Source organism: Ammospiza caudacuta, chromosome 5 (genome assembly GCF_027887145.1).
Source record: "Ammospiza caudacuta isolate bAmmCau1 chromosome 5, bAmmCau1.pri, whole genome shotgun sequence".
Lineage (NCBI taxonomy): Eukaryota > Metazoa > Chordata > Aves > Passeriformes > Passerellidae > Ammospiza > Ammospiza caudacuta.
Genome location: NC_080597.1, coordinates 11901354 through 11926112, shown reverse-complemented (window position 1 = coordinate 11926112; position 24759 = coordinate 11901354). Strand labels below are relative to the sequence as shown.

Here is a 24759-nt window from a genome sequence, read left to right as displayed (position 1 = left end):
TTTTCTATGGGGATGGTGGTACAAAAATCCATAAAGAACTCATATAACATCCTGGTCACATTCCCATTACATAAATCTGGACCAAACTGTGCAGATGTCATTTATCTTTCCTACCTAGGATAAATACACCATAGCATTAAATACACCCTTTATAAACTCAGAATACATCTTTCACCAACTTAGCAATACTTGTGAGTAACCAGCACTTCAGCAAATTAGATACCAGTGTTCCAAAACTGGTCCTCACCATCACACACAGCAAGAAATACAGCTTAAAGATTTTATCAGCAAAATGGGTAGGTGGACAAAAAAAATTAGTCAACCAGCAATACTTATTTAATGATGCTTTTATTTTACAGGATACAAATTTCTGTTCTTTTTAGGTACTCAACATGAATTAAAGTGCTTAATTTTTACAATTCTCCACCCACCTTAGGATCAAATATACATATATTACAGAAAATATGTACAATATCTTCAACATTTTTACATTCATATATTTCTTAACCATAAAAATGACGACTTACATTTGCACAACTTACAATGGCATTTGTATTTCACCTTTTTAACATTATTCACTTTATTGCAAAACCGAAACAAATTTACAATTCTTCCAATTCTTAATTTTTTAGAAAATCTTTTTGCAATTAAAATCAGAAATGCTTCCATAATGAAGGGAAATGGAACATGTATAGCCTGTAATTCTGATGTTAAACATTACAGCTGATACAGCTCCCACTAAAATTACTGTATTAATCTGCCTTAACAGCTGCAGAATAGAAAATACAATGCTAGAAAAAATAATATTTCTATTGCAAACTGTTTTCTACATGCAACAAATTTGGCTTAAAAATACCAGGGCACATAGATGCAAAAATGCTTTGATATAGTTCCCTCTTTTCTGAATGTTTCCACCATAAATACTTAATGAATCTACGAGGATGAACTATAAACAGAAGTAGGCTGGTGTTCAGCAGTGGCTGAAAACATATTTTATTCAAAGAAAACTGCTTGAGGATTTTGAGAATAAAGCATGTTCTACATTCACTTGTGCTAGGAAGAGGAAAGGGTGAAATAAAATGCCACGGTTTATTCTAGGTAGAAATTTAATCACAAGGTTTCAAAGGAAGCTGATTGAAATGCCTCACTGGAATTAGCGTGTTTGTGAGGGCTCGTGTGTTTGTTTTTATAGGCTGAAATAGTAAACATGCCACAATAGCAGATCAACCTCCATCTTTTTCTGGAAAGCATACTCAACACAATCATTATACATTCTATTTTGAATGCAGCACAGTGTATCTTTTTTGATTGTAAAATACTGCTTGAAAACAAGTCATCTGAATAATAGTCTCAAATATATAAATAGACATATATACATATACACACATACATATGCATATGTGTATATACACACACATATGTAATCATTAAATTAATGTTATCATCTGTTAAAGGAGAAGGAATTAGGAAACAATCTGACTAGCAGATTAAAACTCCTATCTGAGGAACATACTACAGTCCCATGTGTCAGAACCAGCTGGATAAATTCCTCACACCAACAGGGCCACAGACTAGAGCAAAAAACATTAACCCCATGTATTTAATTTCAGATTTCAAATAACAGTACACCACAGAGACTAAGAATGGATTTACATTAAGGGTAGTCAGTTCTGCCACGAAATTACTTCTCTCCAGTCATTTATTTTGGATATATATTTCCAGTTGTTTACATTCACCCCTACATCCATTACCTCCATCTGAACTTCACCTGAGCTCTGTGAGTCCAGGTGAGACCTGGTATCACATCAGCTCCCTAATGGTGGAAGTTTCATCTCCCACAAGTGTCCTTATATTATGTAAGGCAGATTGTATGTAAATTTAAATCACTGAGGGTATAATAGCTCCAGCAGGCCCATGCTAGTTTATACCAGCTATATGGAGAAAGACCTTTTGTTATTGCTTAGGATTATTTCTACATGGAATGTTTATTTCTTTCCAGAAAGTCTTTCCTTCAGGGTAAGAAATAACTACCCTTTCTTAATTTTAATTAATCTTTCCTTGAAATGAAAAGCTGATGATTTTTTATGCTAGCTATGTGGTGAGGAACCCAAACAACCTGTCAAGTGTTTCCACATCTTTCCCACTTGTTTCAATATAAATATTCTTTTTCCTTCTGACTCCACTTGGAAGTCTGTGGAGCATACTTCTATAATTTCTCCTAAATTTTACTTAGGTGGTAGTGTATTTACTCTATATTTAATCAGTGCCTTGCCTTCATCCATAACTTAAAAACATGAGCAATAAAAATCTTCTTTTCTATGAAAAAGAGTTAGAATCTTTGAGGAGATTTATAAAGCACTTTGAGATGGTTTTGCATAAAAAGGTGCTACTATATATACATGCAATTAAAGTGGTTTAATATTCTTTCCAAATAGAAGAGAATGTTTTGTACTCTCAATATCTTTTTTGCACATACAAGTTAAATACACTTAGAAATAAACAGAACTACTTGGCATAAAGGGATTTGAAAATACTACATAATACAGGTTTTATAGCAGCTCTTCAACCAAGCAGGAGTACCTGATACCAAAAAAGAATTTTTAGAGGGCCTGGAGGAATGGTGCAGACATGCAGACATCATGATACAGTATTTTCCCATGGTAGGGGGAAAAATAAGTAATTTCAAAAAATATATTGCTATGATCCAAAAATATGAATGATAAATTTAAGTCTTGTTCTGGTTGAACTCAGATAAAACCACTAAAATAAGTTTTTATCTGCTTTATATCACACAGAAGAGTGATCACTTTTAAACTGAGAAACAAGCATTACTTGAACACAAGAGCTGCAAAACTTAAATAATTCAGCAGAGCCATTCACATGCATTCATGCATTATGAATGAATGCTTAGTTACAGTTTATTCCTTACACATGGAGCTTTATGCTCCCAAATTTAATGCCTTTTTTATTTTCCTTGAAGAATTTAAGAATTTATCTCAAATGGGAACAGTTTCTACCTTGTTAGAATGATGGTTTTAATTTCACTGCTTTCATCATAATTCTAAAGCCACAGCAACTACAACTTTGTATTTGTTCCTCTGCAGTCATAATTTACAGTTTAAAGCACAGGTTTGGGATGCTGTTTTAGGAGGGTTTGTCTGTGGAGAATGAAGGCAACAGGGTGGTTAAATTTAGAATTTCTCCAACTTCGGATGTCCTTCAATATTGGTAATATACACTTTTCCCACAAAATACACATACAACCATGTATTTGAGTGCCAAGGCGTTCTGACTCAGAAGAGAACAATTCTGACCAAACAAATGGGTTTCACTAGGGCAAATAAAATATCCTGTGCTATCCTGTATAAAATTTAATGGCTGAGAACAAACATGAGGCTAACATCCAAACAAGCAACTCCCATTTCAAACTGCTTGTGCCCAGATGCTGGGCTTCATCTGCGAGATGCTGCCATTCAAGTACCTTCAACTGCTCAACACCACTATAACAATAAGGCAGCACAGAAACTGCTACTTCTAATCTCTTAACTGAACGGGCTTAGGATGAGATTTGCAGGAGGAAACAGAATGTACTACACAGCACCAAGCTGGGTAGGATGCTGGAGGGCAGGAAGGCTCTGCAGTGGGATCCAGGCTGGATCAATGGGCCAAGCCAGCTCCAAGAGGTTCAACAAGGCCTAGTGCTGGGTCACAACAAGCCCTGCAGCACTACAGGCTTGGGGAAGAAAGGCTGGAAAGCTGCCTGGTGGAAAAGGACCTGGGAGTGCTGGTTTGACAGCAGCTGAACAAGAACCAGCTGTGGGCCCAGGTGGGCAAGAAGGCCAAGAGTGTCCTGGCCTGTACCAGCAACAGTGTGGCCAGCAGAACCAGAGCAGTGATTGTCCCCTGTACCAGCAACAGTGTGGCCAGCAGGACCAGAGTGTCCCCTGTACCACCAACAGTGTGGCCAGCAGGACCAGAGCAGTGATTGTCCCCTGTACCAGCAACAGTGTGGCCAGCAGGACCAGGACAGTGGTTGTCCCCTGTACTTGGCACAGGTGAGGCTGTGCCTCAAATGCCATGTCCAGTTCTGGGACATGAAAGACAGGATAAGAAGGACATGGAAGTGCTGGAATGGGCCCAGAGAAAGGCAACAAGAGCTGGTGAAGGGTCTGGAGCACAAGTCCTGTGAGAGGTGGCTGGGGGAGCTGGGAGTGTTCAGCTTGGAGAAAAGAAGGCTTAGGAGGGACCTTATCACTCTCTGAAAGGAGATGATGGCAAGGAGGGGATTGGTCTCTTCTCCCAAGAAACAAGCAATAGCACAAGATGAAATGGCCTGAAGTTGCACCAGGGGAGTTTTAGATAGAATTTTAGAAAATATTTTGTCACCAAAACAGAGGTGAAGCATTGGAACAAGCTGCCTGTGGAAAGGGTTGAGTCACCATCCCTGAAGGTGTTTAAAAGGTGTGTGGAAGTGGCACTTAGGGACATGGTTTAGTGGTGGACTTGGCAGTGCTGGGCAATGGTTGGCTCAGTGATCTTAGAGGGCTTTTCCAACCTAACTGACTCTACAGTCATATCATCATATTTTCACTATATCTCAGTCCTTCCAATCTGAGAACTCCTCTAAAGCAACTTCTTCCTTTATACTCCACACCTTGACCATGGGAAACTGTTTTTATACATTGGGATGTGGAAAGACAACTCTCCATACCCCACAATTGCACTTGAGGCTCTTGTAGAAGATAGCCACTCTTGGGAGATGGCCATGAAGGAAAGATAGCCACCAAGAGTTCTGCTTGCTTACCTGAATGTTCCCCCCTCTCTTGCCAAGGTATATGTAAGATTACATGTATTAGCTAGGGAGATCTTATATTACCTGGGCAAAAACCTGATGGTATTCACCAACATGAATCAAACCAGGCTTGAGCTGCCCATTGCTAAAGGTAAACACAGCTGCCAGTAGAAGTAACTAAAAATCCCAAAGAGAATTACAGAAGAGCTTGCACATTGGATAAAGGCAATACCAGGGTTATATCCAGAACAATCTGGACCCAGGGAGCACCCAAGGAAGAGAATTCAGAATGGACATGCACCAAGTCAGCTGGAGAGTTAGTACCATACCGTGTCCTGATCATTATTAACACTGGTGTAAAGCTGTGGAATCTAAACGATATGGTAGATCCTGGATCTGTGCAGGTGAGAGCAAAATCCATCCCACTAACATTAACTTACATGATATTTTTATGAAGGAATGATGAAACTGCATGCTCATGTGTGCCTGACACTACAAACAGGTATGAATCCCTTGCTAAATGCAAATGAGTTGGGTTTTTTTTTCCCTATAATGTTGCAGAAAGAGTAAAGCAGGAGTAGGAGTTCAGTGGATAATTTGTTTGGCAAACTCATCATAAAAACCCAACAATTTAAATGTCATGTTACTAACAAAATTGAACCTGAGCTTTTCAGCTTGACATGATTTAAAACACAGATTGCAGATTTATTGAGAAGTAAGACTTCTGAATGTTCTTATGACAAGCTGATTGTAGAAGTTACATATTTTCCTTCCTTAAAGGGTTTCAAAAAGGAAAGACAGCAATGATTTTGATAGTCAATCACTACCTCTGAGTTTGCCATATTTCACTCAAGTAAAAATTTTATGGAAGTCATTTGTCTCTATGTATAAAAACTCTAATAGGAATGGAAGTTCATAAGGAACTTAATATTGTAAAGCCAATGAGTCCTTGTACCCAGGAACAGGAAAGAAATAATGCTAGTTCATAAAATTTCAGATTTGCAAGCTCAGATTTCATACTAAATTTTTATAAACCAGGCTCCACTTTAAAACAAGAATCCTTGAAGATTGTTGTCATAAATAAGCATTACAATACCTAATCTTCTACAAAAATTAAAAAACTGAAGTTCAAATTCTTCTTTTGCTCCAATAAGCATAATAGCAAAAAGACACATTCCCAGAAGGTTACTAGAATCTGTTGCTTTTCTCAAACCACATACTGCATTTGAGCAACAAACTACTGCACTCTTAAAAGCTAACAGTGATAGGACACTGAAGAAAAGCGACTACTTGTTTAAACACAACTGGAACTCATTTGTCCATTGCATGCCACTTACATTACTGTCAATTCTTTGATGCATAAAAATGTCAAGATCATTAAGTGTCAGCTATTAAAACAAATCACTGAACAGTATTTTTCAATTTAGGACTGTGTTTAATTTCAAATAGAAAACATGCTTTTTAAAAAATAAATTATTCACTAATAAGAACCCAGTATCATGAAATCAAAGCAATAATCAAGTATTGTACATTTTTAATACTGTACATATATTATATATAGTTTTCTCATATTTTAGGTATTTATTTCTACATTGAAAATCATTAGATTGTTTCCTTGATAAATTGAAACCTTAAAAGCCAATATACCTGTGAAAGCAATTTGCATTACTTTAATTAAAAAGATACAAGTGAATACAACATATGTACAGAACTGTGGAAATCAATCTATAAACTACATACATTGAACCAAACTGTCCCTGCATATTTAAGTACAGATCTATTTTGGCAATGTGGAGGTATATCTTTTATCCTGTTGCAAGTCCTAACATGTAAGTAGGAGGCTTCAAATATTTGCATTCTTAAATGTTAACTGAAGAGCAACTGGATTTTAAAAAAATTGCATTACAACGAACAAGTAGTACAGTAAAGTTAGTAAGTATTTTTAATAGCATTCACATTTTTTTTAAAAGTCTCTGAAATGGACCTGTACATCACTTTTATTGACAGAACATAAATATAAGAAAAAGATCCCTAAAAAGACCAGAATTCTTTCCCAAACATAAAGTGCCAAGATGTGTACGGTAGTAGGAAGTTTTTCTTTTTTTTTTTCCTTGATTGAGCAAAGAAAGGTTAACACAAAGGTTAACCACAATTTCAACTAAAAATTTTTAAAAATGCCATGTGTTCCTGTGCTTCAGCATTCAGATCTTTTAGAAGATTCAGGCTGCTCTTCTAAATTCACTTGCAGTTCATTTTGACATTCTGGTGTCTCACCTTTGACAGCTAAATGGATAACTTTGAGCCACTTCTGTTTCAGTTCCTCGTTGTCTGCAGCAAAGCTGTGCACAGACTTGGACTGGGTCAGTTTGAAGCTGTGGGGGAGGTCAGCACTTTTTGGGGTGTCATCCACTGTGTAGCCCAGAAGAGGAATTGTAGCCAGAGCTTTCACATCCTAAGAAGAAGAATAAGAAGTTGTTATTTTTTAAGAACAACTAATCTACCCATTACTTCTCATTTGCTGTACAGTTTGGTGAAAACACTTGGATCTTTCCTCCACTCCCAAGCTGTTTGCTGTCTCTTCCTCAAATACCAGTGACAAAAATTACTAAAATCTTTCCCATTTTCCCTGTACATACCTGTGGAGCACCATACATGTAGAGCACAAGAGCCTCCTGTTTGGGTATGACACACCATGCCTTCTGCCAGGGCTTGGACTTCTCCATGTACTGAAGAAAGCTACATATGACACTGTTTCCAGAGACTTCTGCAGATTCAATCTAGGAGGCAGCAGAAAGCATAAAAAGGAAACTAAACTTTCCTTCAATAAAGACGAAAACCAGAAAGATCAGAAAAGCAGGAAATATATCGCCATTCACATCAGCTCTTGGATAGTATCTGCAAAAAGGCTTCAGGAAATACCCAAGAAAGATCATGAAGGACTGGATTTATGGAGAATATATATATATATTACACATGTGCAATCACAACACACATTCCCTTAGCATGTGTAACCCATTCCTTTTTCATCAGTAACTTTGGATTATAGACTCCTATATCACTCCAATTTTCATTTTGCCACCACAGCCTGCCTTTCTCTATATCCCAGCATCTACAAAAATGTCTGATTTCCAAAATAGCACCATGTTAGGCACTGAAGTGCCACTAACTATCCCACATGAGAACTTATCTACTTTGGCAGTCAAAATATTACGACAGTATCAAGTTCAAATACATTTTTAAGAATAACATGAGCATTCAAGCACTAATCCTAGAGAAAAGATTAGATTAATTGCTTAAACCTGTAGACAGAGTGAAATGCTACTCAAATTAAATAGTGAACTTGAGATGATAAGAAAGAACACAAAATAATTATGTGTTAAAATTTCCACTGGCCTTGGCTTTTCAGATGCCAAAAGCTGAGGACAACCTGATAAGTTAAAGGCCCATTTTATAGACTGATCAAAACAGTATCTTACTACTCAGACTTTGAAGGAAGAGCAAAATTCTCCCCCATTCTCCTCATTGCCATCCCCAGTTCTTTCAGTCTGGGTATATATTTTTAAAAACCAACTGGTAGCAGTGGTTTGGTGTGATGAAAGCTTAAGTGCAAGAGAAGAAAACTGAAAATTTATAAGGGAAGGTTACATTTTGTCACAGGAACTGATGTAACTGAAAGAAGCAAACAAGTTCTAAGGTTTATAATTCCCTTAATAAATGTAAAGTTGCAAGAAACAAGGCAATTTTGCAAAGGTGAGTACTGGAAACCAAAATCTGTGGAATTATATTAAATTGATCCACATACTTTTTATTTCTCAAAGAGAAAATAAACTCTGCAAGAGTACTACCATTTTTCACCTACTGATGAACCAAAAAGATTGCAGCTATACATATATAGTATTTTGGAATGACATACCTCCAAGATGCCTTTCCTCTTCTTTTCTTCACTGTCTGTACAACCAATTATAACATGATAGCAATCTTTACAGACTTTGTTCAATTTGTTGCCATCATATTCGAGATGTGCTTTGTAATCGGAACATTTCCAGCAAACCACCTTAGAAAAGGAAATACATATAATATTTAAGTATTTATAGAAGTTTATTAAAATATAAATAAAAATTAGCGTTAAGCTTTTTGTAGTATATTTTTAATTATACAGAACGAGAAAGATGTCTTTATAATATGTCAGCAATAACTTAAATGAAAATAATGATTTTCCAAATTTGTGCCACTACTTAACTAGAAGTGCTTCTTCCTATTTACTGGCTGGAAATTTTGCACTTTGCATAAAATCACATTTAGCTTTTAATTATATCTGTAGTTTCAAGTTAGTATAGAATCAGAATATAGCCCAAACCATTCTGGCAGTTTCTTTATATGCCAGTGTGAAAAGGTAAATTTACCACCTGGTTTTCTATGTAACCAGAATGAGGTTATGGGATTAAAAAAAACCTACAATTGAGATGACCTTTTAATGATAAAATCCTGATAAAATCAGAAATGGCTACATTTTTAACTTGCTAAGAAATAATAGCATATTTCAGTGTACATACATATACCTATACATATAAAATTTACAATTTTAAAATCAAATCATAAATACACAGAATAAATAAGTCAATATTCACTGATTTTTCCTGATTTTTCTTTTCAATATTTCAACTTTGATATCTCATATCAAAGTTGTTTCATTAGAACTGGTTTTCCACAGAACTTTTCTTTCACATGAAAAAAGATGCCCTGAATAAAAAAATATGAGTGAAGTTATTTCAAGAAACAAAGGTAGATAAATGGATTTGAACCATTAACAGATCTGAACAAAACTTTATCGTGGACCAAGGCTTTGCAGTGCTAATCTAGATCAGCACCTTCAGCTTGTAGCCCTAGACAATCCTCGTTAAGTATTCCAAATTAGTCACTTTTGGAGAGCCATCATTGCTAGCCCAAATTAAGTCCCATGAAAAAATTTGAAATTAAAGCACAAGGAGATGTGATAGAACTATAAAAGAGGGAAGTAGTTAGAGTCTAAACAAAAAGGGAAATAAAAAGGGAGGGTGTGCTTCGAACATTAACAGAATTTTAAGACAAAAAGATCTGGGGAAAAACCCTCTATGACAACTGTAAAACCAATAACTTAGAGCTTCTGAAAAAGTCTCTAGTGTCCTGCAAAGCACAAAAGCAGTGTTATTAATGCAACAAGCCTTCATACCACTTAAAAACATTAGAAAGGAATCAGACGAAACACCCTGTATAACAGATATTAAACCTGAGCTTGTGCTACCATCTGGTGGAGACAGGCAGAGCTGCTGGGTGGCAAGAAAAGAAAGCACAGTGTGTTTGCTGTTCTTTTGTTACCTTCTGAAAACTCACAAGTCATACTGCCATTGCCTGATGGTTGCTTTCATGCTGAATATGTACTGTACCACCCCACAGGGAAAGCAGCAGCAAAACTCTCTCCCCACCCACACATTCCCTCCTTCCCTGATGCTTTGCACATGTGCACACTTGTTGAACCCAGCTAGGAGCAGCTCCAAGTTAACCTAAGGGAAAACTGCAGGGTTTTATGTTCTTTTGGTGGAGCCAGCCAGTGCTGCCTGAAATAATGCTGGGTTATGCCATCTTAATATGGTCTTGAAATTATTCATATTAGTAGAGGTCTCTCAAAACTAACAATATACTGAAATTTTGCTGGATTATGCCATCTTAATACAGTCTTGAAACTCTTCATATTAGTAGAGTTCTCTCAAAATTAACAATATACTTTGTGCAGGGCCTTGGGATATTATACACAAGCATATGTGTTTCTAATGACTAGAGCAGGCAGAGGCTGCTTGGTGGTGTGCAGAGCTGCTTCTTCCAGCTTCAAGTGCAGCAGCAAACTCCACAGCACTGGCCAGGCTGCCCAGGGAAGCTGTGGATGGATGCCCCATCCCTGGAGGGGTTCAAGGCCAGGCTGAATGTGACTCCGAGCAGCCTGGTCTGCTGGAAGGTCCCTGCCTGCAGCACTGGGGTTGGCACTTGGCACTGTGATTGTTTACGAAAAATCCCTTTGCCAGGATTTCTTCTCCTGGCAAGATGAGAAGCCTCAGCTTCTCCATGTTTTGCTGCTTTGGAATGTGATTTGGAGAATTGTTTACCCAGCATGTGAATTGTTTTTAATTAATGGCCGATCACAGCCAGCTGTGTTGGGACTCTGGTTAGTCAGGAGTTTTTTACTATTCATTCTTGTCTAGCTTTCTGAGGTCTCCTTTCTCTTTTTTTAGTATAGTTTTAGTATATAATTTTCTTTTAACATAATATAATATCATCATATAATAAATCAGCCTTCTGAGAAGGAGTCAATTCTCATCTCTCATAATTCTCTGACTTGGAGTCAATTCTCATCTCTCACCTCATCCTGGGGACCCCCACAACACCGCAACAATTGGGTGACCACAGGGGCTGGGTGATGTTCAAAGTCCCTTCCAACCCAAGCCATTCTAAGCTTCTATGATGCCAAGGAGCCACGAGAAGCCAGGCAGGTGCCTGGAGACACTGGCAGCCATGCTGAGCAGCTGCAGCAGGGGGTTGGCACTCACATGTCCACAGGCTCGGCAGTGGTGCCTCCTCCTCGTCAGCGCGTTGAAGGGCTCCTTGCACTTCATGCACATGGTGACCTCGTTGTCCCGGATCCACCGCGGCGCCCTCTTCCCAAGCTCAGCATTCTAAAGGAGGGCCAGGAGGAGGAGAAAAGACTTTTAAAAGCTAGGAAAAAACTGCACAGTACTTGAAATAATGAAAATAGTTATTCTCATCTGTAGCAGGCCCAGAGCCTGTAAGACTTCCCTGGCAGTCAGAAGCCCAAGATAGGAAATGCCAAGTCATGGTGACTGGACTAGAAGCCCCTCTCTTCCACCTTTGGACCCCTTGCTTATCTCTCTCTAAGACTATAGATCACTTTCCTTTAACCCTTACTATAGGACAATTTCCAAAACCCCTGAAAGAGGTTTTGGAAATCTATATAAAGAGCTGCTTTTGCCCAGCTCAGGCAGAAAAGCTGTCACTGGGAACCTTCACAGAAGATTCAATAAAGACACCCCTGTGGAACCTCACACAGCCTTTCTCCTCTGTCTCCCTGCATCTGCCTGCCCAGGCACCTAGCAAGCTGAAGGGCTGAAATCACAATGAGCTGATAATCACGAAAGAGCTGATGTCACTTAAGCTTGCTAAGGTTGCCTGTGGCAAAGAACTGCTCAGACAGCTGTGCCGAGCAGGTCAGAGCTATCCGGACCCCATTGCAGCCTGCTGGGGACACCCCGAACCCCAGAAAAAGCCTCATTACTCATCCTCTGGAAAGGAAATTACAAAACATAGCTCAAGATGCTTTTTGAAATCTATAAAAGAAATAACAAAGAACCCAGTGAAAAATCATGATGCATCGCTGAAAGGGTGCTCTGTTATGTGTTTCGAGAAAGATAGAGGCTTGTTTACAAGATTTGGCATTTTGAAGAAAAACAATTACCAACAAGATGACTGCTTTGTTGATTACTCTGCTTTAGGAATGATGAGCTTGAAAACAAAGTTTCTGCCAAACTTTTTCCACTTATTGAAGAACACAATGGATATTAAGAAGGGTACAAAGGAATAAGAGCAGCTTACAGAGACTTCAACAGGCATGTCTTCATATTCTTTAGCAATAGCATTTCTGAAAGTTTCATTCCTCTGCTGAAAAGCTTCAATAGTACTCTGAAGTGCCTAAGGAAAGAGTGGAGAGATTCCTCAGACATGGTAAAATTTAAAACAGACTCTGCATTCTGACCAGTTATTGATCAGCAGAAAGAAGGTAGAGACAGAAAACACAAATATTTCCAATTGCTTCAGTGACAAAATGTTTAGCAAATGAAGAATGTAGATGAATTTACCTTTATCCATTCTTCTTTATCCTGTTCAGAACTAAAAGAAATATTTGACACATTAGTTTCAGACTAGTTTAGGAAACATTATTCCACTATCAACAATTTCTTGCAAAAGCCACGTAATGCTTCAGTAATTCTCAAGAATTTAAACAATACTAATTGTTCACTGTCCAACTTTAAAAAAAAAACAAAAACAAAACAAAACCAAAAAACAAAAGAAAAACCCAAACAAACCAAACCAGAAGACAAGTTAGAAACATGAGAATTAACACTTCAGTGTATCTGCTCTCCAAGAGTTGCCTCCTCCTTGGATAATGTGTTGGGGAAAACACCCTGCTGCACCATGTAATACCAGTCATACAAAAATTAATTTTTCTATGGATTGCTCTGAAGGATGCAAAAGAGAACCTTTACAACATCTCAATTAAAACAGTTCCCCACCTGTTGTTTTGCAGTATTAGCAGAACTTTTAAGCTGGCAGAATCTTAAACTACTTTGCCCTTCCCACCTACCATCTGCACATGAGGAAGAAGAAACCCCTCCAAGCAGTCAAAATCATTCTTCCTACCTGCTTACAGTAAAAACAAAAAGCTGGGCTATTAACCATAGTACCTGACCAGCAGCCTTCCAAAGAAATAATCTGCCAGCTGTTTAAAACAGTAATTGAAAATGTACTCCAATAATACTTTGAATAATAAATATAATCCTCCTACTAAAGAATATGCCAAGAGTAAATTAAAAATTATTACAATGTCAAATAAAAGTTCATGAGTTAAGGACATTAAGGCATAGGGTACATTCACTATTCATACATTGATAAAGATTTTTCTAATATAATTGAATAAGAGCTTTGTGGCATCTATTCCTTCAGAGTTTTGTACAGACTTAATGTATTCTAACAATGACCACAAAGCAAAAGATAAAAATCTGTGCTTCCCTCACCTAAAATAAATTAATGCAATAAAATTTCTCCTATGGGTAATGTAGGAAAGCTAACAAAATAAACTTACTTTGCTGTATCAATTTTCTTCTAATTAAAACATGCTTCAGAAATGGTATAGCAAGATGCCACCTTTCACCATTGAAATAGGTGTATGGCATATCAATAGACAAAATATTTAGCAAGATATCAGACAGTAATTTACAGCAGATATGACTGATAGCCATAAACCTGTCCCAGAAATCTTGCAGATCTTAGTGGAAAGGGGTTTTTTTGTGTAATTTTTCGAAGTATACATCTAATTTGAAATTGAATGAAAGTGTAGGTAAACACCTATATGCTGCCTTTGCACATTCTCTGCTGTAACTCTCATTAAACATTACATGTTTCTCATAAAGGAAAGTAGCTTGAAAGTTAATTGGCTAGCAGGCTATGCTTTGTCCCCAGATACATGGTGCAAACACAGAACTATACCAGCCATGGACATTTTCCTGTTTATTTAATCCTTGCCTCCCTGCAATGAAACCCTGACTGCTAAGAACAGGATTTTTAAGCAGGCCCAAAAGGAGAGAAGGAGCATCTCACTCTATTTGAGTCTAGACAGGGGCAATTTAGCCTAGGCACTGCAAAAAGGTGAGGGGAAGGTAACTCAGCAAAAGGAGGATACAAGGACTAATAAATTGGAGAGCAGAATAAGTGCCAGTGAGAAGAGTGCACCTGGAGGGAAAGGACCCAAGAACTAAGAGGAGAGCTTGCCTTCCAGGAGGAGGTTGATACGTGGACTGGAAGAATACAAGTAGATGGGAAATGAGGCTGAGGAACAGAGGAAAGCAGATCATCAGCTATTTCTGCAGAAAACTCTGTTCTGTGGAGGTAAACCCACTGGGAGGGAGAGCTCTGTCTGTTGGAGCTGCCCTGAGGTGAACAGACTCGTTGGTACCAAGGCAGCTCAGACCCAGAGGTACCAGTGATTATCACACCCTGTGTCCTAAAACACCCCAGTCACACAGGCTGCCCTGGCACTGCCCTCGAATTCCCAGCCAGCCCATTCACAGCTATCCTGGGCATTTCTGCAAGGTCAGCCAATGTGCTATGCATCCCAGATGCATCTTCTGCTCAGGGAGATTCCTGGATTGACAATTGATGATTTTTTGGCAGCCTAGGCTATTTCCAAAACACCAACATTAAGATGAAGTCCGCTGCCTCGTTCTTCAAATCTGTTAATCCACTCTTCTGTGTGTATATATTTGATCTCAAGGAACTGGCTAAAAAGACTGCTTACCTGGCCTGCAACTCCAGTGTCCTCTCTTTCCCAGACACTTGGAAAGTGTGTGGATATTCTTCATTATGGGTTTCTATAATCTTCATGCCATCTATGCCAACTCTGGTTCGAACCGAGAACTTGGATCCTACCAGGCTGAATTTGGGGACGCAGTAGAGCAACATATTGTTAAACTGGGGGGAGAAATAAACACGTGGTTTTGCACTAAGAAAAACACAGATAAAGCCACAGTTTGTCCACTGAGAGCTGGACAGTATCACAAAGCTAGACTTGGTGGGTGAGAAAGCAGGTTCTTTCCTGATCAGCTGGCACATAAGATGACCAAAGCTCTAATGCAAGACTTCCTCTTTCTTGTTTCTTTAGGAACAGGATTCAAGGATGGCTTCAGTGAATGTAAAAATAATTGTTCTGCTTATGCAGCAGTCTTCATAGTATTTATTATTAAATTATACTCAGACCAGATATTCTATGCCAGTGTAAAGCTTTTCTAACCAAATCTGTTCTCATGTCTCAATTCTACAAAACCTACTGTAAACTGTAGAATAAGGACTTTTTCCTTCAGTCTATACATTTATATTTATCCTGTACAAAAATAATTTTGTTTTGTACAAGTCGTAACTTATGTTATTCAAAGACATTATCTGTCTTTTCTCCAAGACAAAAGAACATTTCCTAAAGTTTTTATTCCCTGAAACCCTCCATATCACAAGGGGAAAATACAGTACAGAGAGCAGGGCAAAGATATATTCCTTTACTAAAGTAGAACTTTAAATAATGTTAAAATGTCTAAAGCCACAGCCTAGAAGCAGAGTTATTAAATCAGATATAAAGTGTTTAATTTTCTCACTTTTTTCCCCTCTCTCATTTTTCTCAAAATTAATTATTGAAAAGAAAAATTCACTTCAGTTGAAAACTCACTTCAGCTGAATCCTATTTCATAGAAATCCTGACTACACTATTGCCTAGTCTGTATCACAGACACAGAGCACATTTGAGCTTGTCACCTCTCTTATGAAGAGAACATTATTTAAGTCAGCTGTCTGGCCCCGGCTGAAGTATTTCTATTCTATGATTTCTCCTTTTGTTTGAAGCACAGATAAGGAGGAGCTGTGCCTCAACATCCTTTATTAACCAGAAGAAGGGCCATGCCAGAGACCCCTGAGCAAAAATATAGCAGCAATTTTCAATGCACAGGAAGCAACAAATTCCACCAAACCTTCCAAGGGAGTGGTAAGGGAGCATGGCTGTACTTTTCAAACTCCAGCTGAGAGGATGATCTGCCACGATGTAAAACTCCCACAGAACCACGAGACTTACTTACTGGGACCCCAACACCCAATCCATCAGGGCAGAGATCCTAAGCTTTTACATTTCAGTTTAATGAGGGTTTCAAAGTTCTCAGCAGCAGCAGCAGCCCCCACACTCACCAGGAAAAGGTAGCGCTCCTGGGCAGACGTGTTGCGAGCAGCCAGCTTAAGGATCTGCCCTTCTTTGATCAGCTCATTTGAAGGGTTCACGATGTCTTCCTCCTCTCCCAGCATCTCATAGATCTCCAACAACTTCTTTAGATTCTCCTTTATGGTGAAAATACAGTTATAAAAGTTATTAATTGAAAGCACAGGTCTTGATGCAGTTTAAATTAAATGATGGGAGCTGGCGTAAATCTGGAGACTGTTAAGCTTTGGAAAACATATTTATACCCAGCATGTGTGGTCTGACTGATTAATTTAGTTGATAAAGCTAGAAGTACTTTTAGAAATGTTATATCCTTGGTAATTTTTAAAATGCAGTCTTTATACAGTCTGCATTATTTCTTGCCCAAAACATCTCACATTTCAATTAAGATCCTATCATCCCAGCCCAATCAGGCAGAGAAACAGTAACTGCTCTCTACAAACATTGTCCTGCACTGACAGAAACAGATGAAACATGGTTAAGAGTCCAGTGCAGTATCAGTGATTTGAGCCAGGAGAACTATGTATGTCCCATTTTCCACTTGAGAAAATTTGATCCAATGACAGATTTTGTCTGTCATTTCCAGGAGCTGTATAAATACATTAAGTAGGAACAATCACTTTGACCCAAGAAACCAATTCTTGCCATTTTTAGGAAGATTTGCAATTAACTCTCCTAGCTTGGCCATATATTGAAATATAATATACTGAAAAGTGATCAGGAAAACAAGGATCATTTACCATCTTTCTTATTGCACTATTTGAGTGACTTGCTGCAGTGGATATAATTTCCAGGGATTCTAAACAGAAGAAAAAGAAAATAAGTAAAACCAAAAAGCTTTACTTTTACTTATTTATGTACTACACAGGGGGAAAAAGGGGGGGCACTGTGGTAATTCTACAAAAATATTTGTTGTTTTTATGTAAATTTCAAAGTACAATAAATTTCTTCAGTTAGCAATAAAAAGAAAACAAGGTAAAGCAGAAGGCATAAAAAAGTCAGGTACCAAATAGAAACAATATGGAAAAGAAGAAGAGAATTATTACAGTTTACTGTAGCACTTCAGTACTTAGAATCACATTTTTCTGTGACAAGAACAGTCATGGTTCTGTCCCTCCTTTTCTCAAAGTAGTTCAGAAAGTCAAACAATATTTTTTCAGTTGAAACAGCTCATCTTATAAGTGTTTACTGCAATGGTACTAAAAATGAAATATTTAAAAGAATTATCTGGCAAGTGAATTTGAACACTCCATGCAAATACCTTGAACTGTTCTCATGTAAATACAGAGAGGACGAAATTTAAAAGTGGGCTGTGCTTTTTCCCTGCAGAAGCTTAAAAATACAATGAGCCTAACTTCACTTTTTTACAAGTAGCAGTCAAACATTCCAAATGTGCATAAAGCAAAACAAAATGCCAACAAAAATAAATTAAAAAGCCACCACAAGCCCTGATCATCTGCAAAGCAAACAAATCAAAACCTGTGTGCTATTCCAAAACCAAAGTAAAACTTCTGTTCTCCAGGAGAGTACTAAAGGCTTTATGACTTTAAAATTAACTTCAATTCAAACAGATTTTTTTTTTCAAGGAATGCTATGATTCCACTGAAGAAATTCTATCATTCTTTTCATGGGTAATTCTTCACTTGATCTTTCCTGAAAATATCTTTAATTTACAGTATCCTCTTACTAATATCTTAATATAGCTCCTTTAATGGCCTGAAGATATTTACTTTCAGCATCTTTCCAGTCTAGGGAATCCTGAGGCAATTTCCTTAGGTAGTCCTTTAGAAGCATCTCGTAGCGTGGAATGCGTTGGACTGGTTCTAGCATGTGATGTTGCAATGTCAAATTTCCACACACTTTTTCCTTCTAAAAAATTGTAAACATATTTCAATGAAGCAGGCAAAAATGTCATTACAATACCATAAAATAAAAGTAATGGTTGATGAAACATAAACAATGTATTTTGAGACATGCATGATAGATCTTCTGAAAGAATACAGAACTAGTTTACCAAACCAGATAATCAGAAAATCTTCACAAAAAATAATTGTAAAAACTTTTCTAAGTACTTGACAGTCTTACCAAAAAGTCTTATCAAAAAAATCTTTTAAACTCCAGTGTATTTTAAAATAGGTTTGTGATAACACACATGAGAAATACTTCTAAATTTATAAGAACAGTTCATGACCACATATATAAACAATCACTCTAATGGGCTACAAAGATATGTTTTACCTATGTGAGGGAAAGCTTTCTTTGAGGTTCATTTACAATGTCAACTCCCTCATATCTTAAGATGAATATTCATTTCCATAATCTTAGATGCAATTAGATTATAAAAACAAAAATTACATTAAAACCTACATTGTTTTCTTCCCTGCCTTACAACCAAAAGACCCCACAGAGCAGTAAAATTTAAGTAGAAATATTCCATTCTATTTCTAAGTGCTCACACTGCAGGACACACACGGCCAATTCCCAGAGACACCCCCAGGGAGCACCAGAGGGTGTGAAAGGAGCCTTTGGGAAAGACTGGCATTCCTGTGCCCAGCGTTACTGGGAGAAAACACAGTATTATTGCACGCAGTGCAGGGATCTAGGGATGCACTGCCTTTTCACTTCATCCTAAAGTGGTATTTACTTTGGTATTTACAAAAAAATGTACTATTTTTATAATCTTCAGCTATTTCAACCTTTACAAATTGCTCCTCTATTTTGCAGGAGAAAAATCTGGATTTTTGTGGGTGGGTTGTGCGGATACGCAGGAAGGAGTAGGGAAAAACGCAGTGTGAAGTGGATAAAAACAACTACCTTAATTCTAAGGGATTTGGTATTCAATTTCCTCTTCAATCCTTTTTTCATCCACAAACCTATGTATTTTTATATATCACTTGATGATCTCCATTGTTCTCCCCATTACCTGAATGTCTTGGATAATGAATTTGAACTGAGGTGACCGCTCAGTCCATGTTTTCACCAGTTCCATCGCGTTGTCGAAATTCTTCACGTACTCGCCGTACATCTTGAGGAAAGGAGCCAGCTTCTGCAGAATGTCTCCAATCCTAGGGGTGGTGGTCCTGCAAAGCAAAAGGGTGGAATCCCAGAGCAAAATGGAAAGAAAAAAAGTCACTCAAGGTTATAAAAGGTCCCAAGCGTTTAACAGAGAACCCTTCTGTTTGGGATCGCCTCATATGGATTTCCAAAATGAGCAGTAAATCTGAATTTGCAGGGAAAGAGTGTATGTATTCCCCTTTAATAATGTAAAGCACCACAGGTCATGTGGAGGACTGAAATAAGAAAATCTAAAAAGTGTTTGTATCCCCCTCTAATGATGTATAAGCACCATAGGTCATGTAGAGGACTCAAATAAGAAAATCTAGAAAGTGATGGTATCCTCCTTTAATGATGTATAAGCAGCACAGGTCATGTAGAGGACCCAAATTAGAAAATCTAGAAAGAGTGTTTATATCCCCTTTGATGATGTATAAGTACCACAGGTCACATAGAGGGCTAAAACAAGTAAAGCTAGAAATTGAAGGCATGAAAGATTTTATTTACAAAATATGGCCTAATTTACTTTATCTGCAGTTCCTTAAAATTACATTACCTTCTTTTGACCATAATTTAATCCTTAAAATATCTAACCTGTGGCTTGGTTTGAGGGCTAAACCCATTCTGTACAGCTTCCATGCTGTGCCTTGTATAAACATAACATTCTAGAAATATATACATATTAACATCTGGGTTTTAATTACTAATTATCTAAGGGAACATATGAAGGAAAGATAATCCCTTGGATTTCAGTCTTTTGTGAGAACTTTCCCACGTTTTTCCCAACTCCTGATGGCGCCTTCCAATAAACCAGAATAGTAAAGTAGCAGATGGAGAGGCTGCACTCCCAGGGCACACAAAAAATGTGGAGCAGCACAGAGGCCCCTCCAAGAACTACAATAGGAAGCACATTTCATGTCTCTTTTTCAGAGACAGACTCAGAAACTCAGTATCTTAGTAAGGATTTCTAAAAGTCTGAAATCAATGTTCTCATAGCGGTCTGAAGCGAAAAATTCTTCAGCCCACTCCAACACACCACTTCTCTGAGAGAACAGCCGTGCAGAACAGAAGGGTTGTGCTTGAAAAGTGAATATTGCAGGACTGTCAAAAACTGGTCCAGCTGCAGCTGCCTCTGCAGGGCAGAGAGTTCCTGTGTAACACTGGGCTGCTGCTGGGGCTGGCAATGAGGGGACAAAACAGGGTGGGAAGTTGGTCTCTGAAATCATGCAGGGCTCTTATGTTATTCCAAAGTACCTGCTACTGGTCATCCTAGGATCCAGAAGTCTCAGGGTATTGTATCTAATTATCATTATCATTATTTGATAGGCTAGTGAAAGGTCTCCCTGCCCATGGAAGGGGAGCTGGAATTAGATGATCTTTCAGGTCTGTTCCAAGCCAAACCATTTCATGATTCCATGGCATGGGATCACTGCTGTGCTCTGTTACACACTTTTCATGAGAAATACATTGCAACAATGCTGGTTCTGGTGTTTCCAAGCCATATGTTGTAAGAGATATTCAGCTCCAGCTGTTGCTCAACTCACTCAAAATGCAGCTACCAGACAATTTCACTTTCACTTGGCAAGTTTAGATTCACACTGCCTTTTCTTCCAAGAAAGAATTTGCATTTGATCTGCTTTACATATTTTTACATATTTTTACTCTAAGTTTTCAATTTAAACCAAAACTCAAGGAAAGGTCAGAAATTTTTATCCAGGTTTTTTTGCGGGAAGATAAAGAATAATAGAAGCACATAAAGCTACCCATAGAACATACTTAATTTCTTGTGTATAATGAGAGGGACTTATGAGAAGACTATATCTGGAAGAAGCTATTATTCCAGACAATTTCAGAGACCAGTGATGGGGAGAGAAAATTAGCCCAGATTTTACTTTCAGCAATGATCAGAAAAAGCTGTCTTCAACTGCACCCTTTTTTCTAACTCCTCCCAAAAGCACAGTGTTTCAAGGACATTTAAACAGGCTGTCTCAGGTGCAGCACAAAGGTTGTATTCATACAATTTGGAAAAGATAATATCCTTGAGATGCAATTTATTAGCTCTGCACCAAGAGTCAAAGCTTATCTACAAAAGCACTTTTCAACCTTTGAAGCTATATAATTATACACACCATAGTAGTGAGCAGTTTAGCATTTTGCAGATATGTAAAGTAAGGCAACGCATATTCTGTGCTCCATAAAGTGTCTAGAGCAGAATTTTAAGATTACACTGTGAATCTCACTTCAAATCACACAGCACTGCCATAATGTGGTGTGAGCTGTTTTTTAAACATCTAAACTCCACTTCTTATGGACATGTACTCTAGTGTAATCCAGGCATTCAGGAATCCAGGAATCAGTATTTCCTATCTGATTTTTTTCAAGTTCTGCTAAAAGAAATGGGTAGTTTTTACTTACTCCAGTCATTCTGCAGGGAACTTCTTATATTTCACAATGCTTGCATTTTATTACTTCCTTGCATTATAGACTGCCCAGAGGTACCATGTGTTTGTGCATGTGAAGTATTCTTTTTTAAGGAACCATCATTTAAAGGGGAATCATCTTACAGAGTCAGAATATGTACAGCTGCTGTCTAAACCACCATTGCATGGTCTAAGATTTTCATATATATTACAAAACAAGGGGTTTTTCCCCTTCATTTTTGGTGTGTTTTTTGATAATAAAGGAGCTATATGACAGTGTAGCTGGAAATTATATACGGACAAACACTTGAATTCCTCATAATAAATTCTAGACAATATAGAATATAGGAGCCAAACAAGTGCTGAGGTGAAATGACTGGATGAAACTTTATTTACCATTTCTTTTTAAATGAGGTTATCCTTTTTCCCAAAGAAGGTAGGGAAGCAGCAATGGTTTGAGACCTTTTTTTTTTTTTTTTTTTTTAGTTACATAGAAGAGACCAAAAACGTATGGCTGTGTTTTAACATGTCCAGAATCACACACACACACCAAAGCAAGATAAATATACTACATCTGTACATGAGTATTACACAGTGTATTTACACTTGTTCTATCCTTGCTGGCTCCAAACGGAGGTCAAGAAAAGCTGAGGGGGAAATGGATTTTGGAAATGAAATGGAATATGAAATGAAAATGGAATATATCTGGCATGGATTTTAATTTCAAAAGGAAAATTAAAACATGGAAAAAGAAGATTCTGTCCCATGTTATTACAAAAGGCAGTAAAAATAGAGGTTACTGTACTTCAGTATTATCATAAATCACATAAGTGTTATTTACCTCAGCTTTGTACTCTGTACAATAAATTCACCAGGTAGCACATAATTTGAGTCTGAACCCCTAATTTAGCAAGATCATGAGCAATCTCACTGCCTTCAGTGGGGTTACTCATGATCCATGTCCTTTATTTTGAGCAAATGATGCCAGTCCTCTGCTGAGTCAGATCCTGAGGAAGAGTGGGAGAGCAGATGTTCTCTTACTTACAGTGGCTCCTGGGCCTGGACACCTAATTTGAAGATACTTTCCCTACCTCAGCCCTGCAAGAGAGTTTCTACAGACACAGTTTCAGAAGTGTATTAACCAGTAAATTGCCTCTTACCATTCCTGCATTCTTTTTTCAAGTTCCGGAAGTAAGAATTTACTGTGGAAAGCATTTATCGATGAAATGTTGGAGAATATTTTATTAATCACCTCAGGTGGAAACGAACCTCGGTTGGCTTCCTCAAGGAGTCTGGAATAGAATACCTGCAATACAGAAAAAGAGCCACAAACCTATCAGCCCATTATATTTAACCAATAGAAGACCACCTATCCACCCCTCCTGCTCCAGCTGAGGCAAGATTAACATTTCAATAATACAGATGGGTAGTGATGAATTCATTCATTGCCTTTCCCTCTCTGGAAGTGAAATGCTTCTCCTCTCCTGACACCCCCCATTTGTTCTCATAAGGCAGGAGAGCCCTGCAGGCAGGGCTGACACAAGGAGAGCCAAGCTGAAGCAGTGCCATTTGGGAGCAGCTCCAGACATCTCATCCTGTCTGTTTTAGCAGCTACATCATCTCAGCTTCCCCAGTCTTCCAGCAGTATTTTCCACTCTTCTGTTCTTTGCAATTAGCATGATGTCTGATCACCATTAGCCCCACCAATTCCCTTGAATGCTGTATCCCCTTACCCTTTCGAAATCAAAGTAGTTGGCAGACTATGAGTGGTCCCCATGTATCATTTAAAGTACAGAAGAGACCCAGTTCTGAGTGGACTATAGTCTCTTTTAAAAATAAATGTATTTTTTCTCCTTCAGTGGGCTCAACCTGACTAGGTGCAGCTACAAAATGTGCATCTGTTAATATGCACATCACAAAAAACTCCATGCTTTTGGACAGCTCTTGTCCCTCTGCCACCCTCTCCCATGCTTGAACAGATTGCATATCCCTAGAAAAGTCTGGGTAAGGACTTGCAAAAGAAGAAAAGAGTCTGAAGACAGCAGCTTTGATCACCCCAACTGAGATAGCCAAAGTGTCTTAAAAGGAAAAAAGCCATGTACTGCCACATACACTCTAAAACATGCCCAGTTTGCTGCATTGCCAACAGGATAGTTAGTTACTTTGAAGACCATAAAGATTACACAACTTTTTAACCAAGCTCAGAAATGTAACAGTCCCCTCCTAGTCTTCTGCTTTTCTCTCATTAGCAGCAGTTGAGCAGCTGTGTTTGAAACTAATTTTTCAGAATTTTCTCCAGTTAATATTTGAAAAACAGACATAGCAGTAATGCACTTAAAAAGTCATCAAGGAAAATAATTGTGCATTACCCATCGGAAAAATCTATGCAGGAAGTAAACATATTTTTTTTTATTTTTAAAGTTCTCTAAATCACTTTTTTTCACCCTGCAATATTTTGGCTTTTAAAAGTTACCACACATCCATCACAATGTAGGTCTGCTGTGTAAATCCACTTTCTTGAGGACAATTACTTAGATTCCCAGCAGCCTGAACAATTATTGTATCAGTTGAGACTTCTTACTTTTCATCAACTGTTTGTACAGCACTTCTGCACTGGACTTAAGAAATTTAAACTGTAGAGTCTGAGAAAAATATCCTGTAGTAAGGCAATGCAAAGCTAGAGGCATCCAAGTAAAGGGTATATGTGTTATGTGGAAAGCAAACAAGACTTAGGGAGGAAAATTCTTAAGTCCAGACTTTTAGGTTTAAGAAATATCAGCTAGATTGTACAAAGCATGAGTCCAACCCTTTCCTTGCAGGAACAGTAATTTGTGTTTCTAAATATATAATGGTAAAATAGAGGATATTCTTTTTGGAATGGGCAATTTCTAGGTTCTTTGGGACTAAAGAAAAATTCTGAT

General features: G+C 37.9%; 1 protein-coding gene across 1 annotated transcript in view; it reads right to left on the bottom strand.

The window, feature by feature from the left end:
• Nucleotides 1-347: 347 nt before the first annotated feature.
• FGD4 (FYVE, RhoGEF and PH domain containing 4) overlaps nt 348-24759 on the bottom strand; it is a 57408-nt gene continuing 32996 nt past the window's right edge. The window contains exons 6-17 of the mRNA XM_058805239.1: nt 22999-23144; nt 19288-19444; nt 18095-18233; nt 17105-17163; nt 16337-16483; nt 14910-15082; nt 12694-12724; nt 12431-12526; nt 11371-11496; nt 8706-8846; nt 7429-7569; nt 348-7244 (exon numbers count right to left, since the gene is read on the bottom strand). Coding sequence (XP_058661222.1) covers nt 6987-7244; nt 7429-7569; nt 8706-8846; nt 11371-11496; nt 12431-12526; nt 12694-12724; nt 14910-15082; nt 16337-16483; nt 17105-17163; nt 18095-18233; nt 19288-19444; nt 22999-23144 — 1614 coding nt within the window. The 3' untranslated portion in view covers nt 348-6986. The remainder of the gene's footprint in view (nt 7245-7428; nt 7570-8705; nt 8847-11370; nt 11497-12430; nt 12527-12693; nt 12725-14909; nt 15083-16336; nt 16484-17104; nt 17164-18094; nt 18234-19287; nt 19445-22998; nt 23145-24759) is intronic.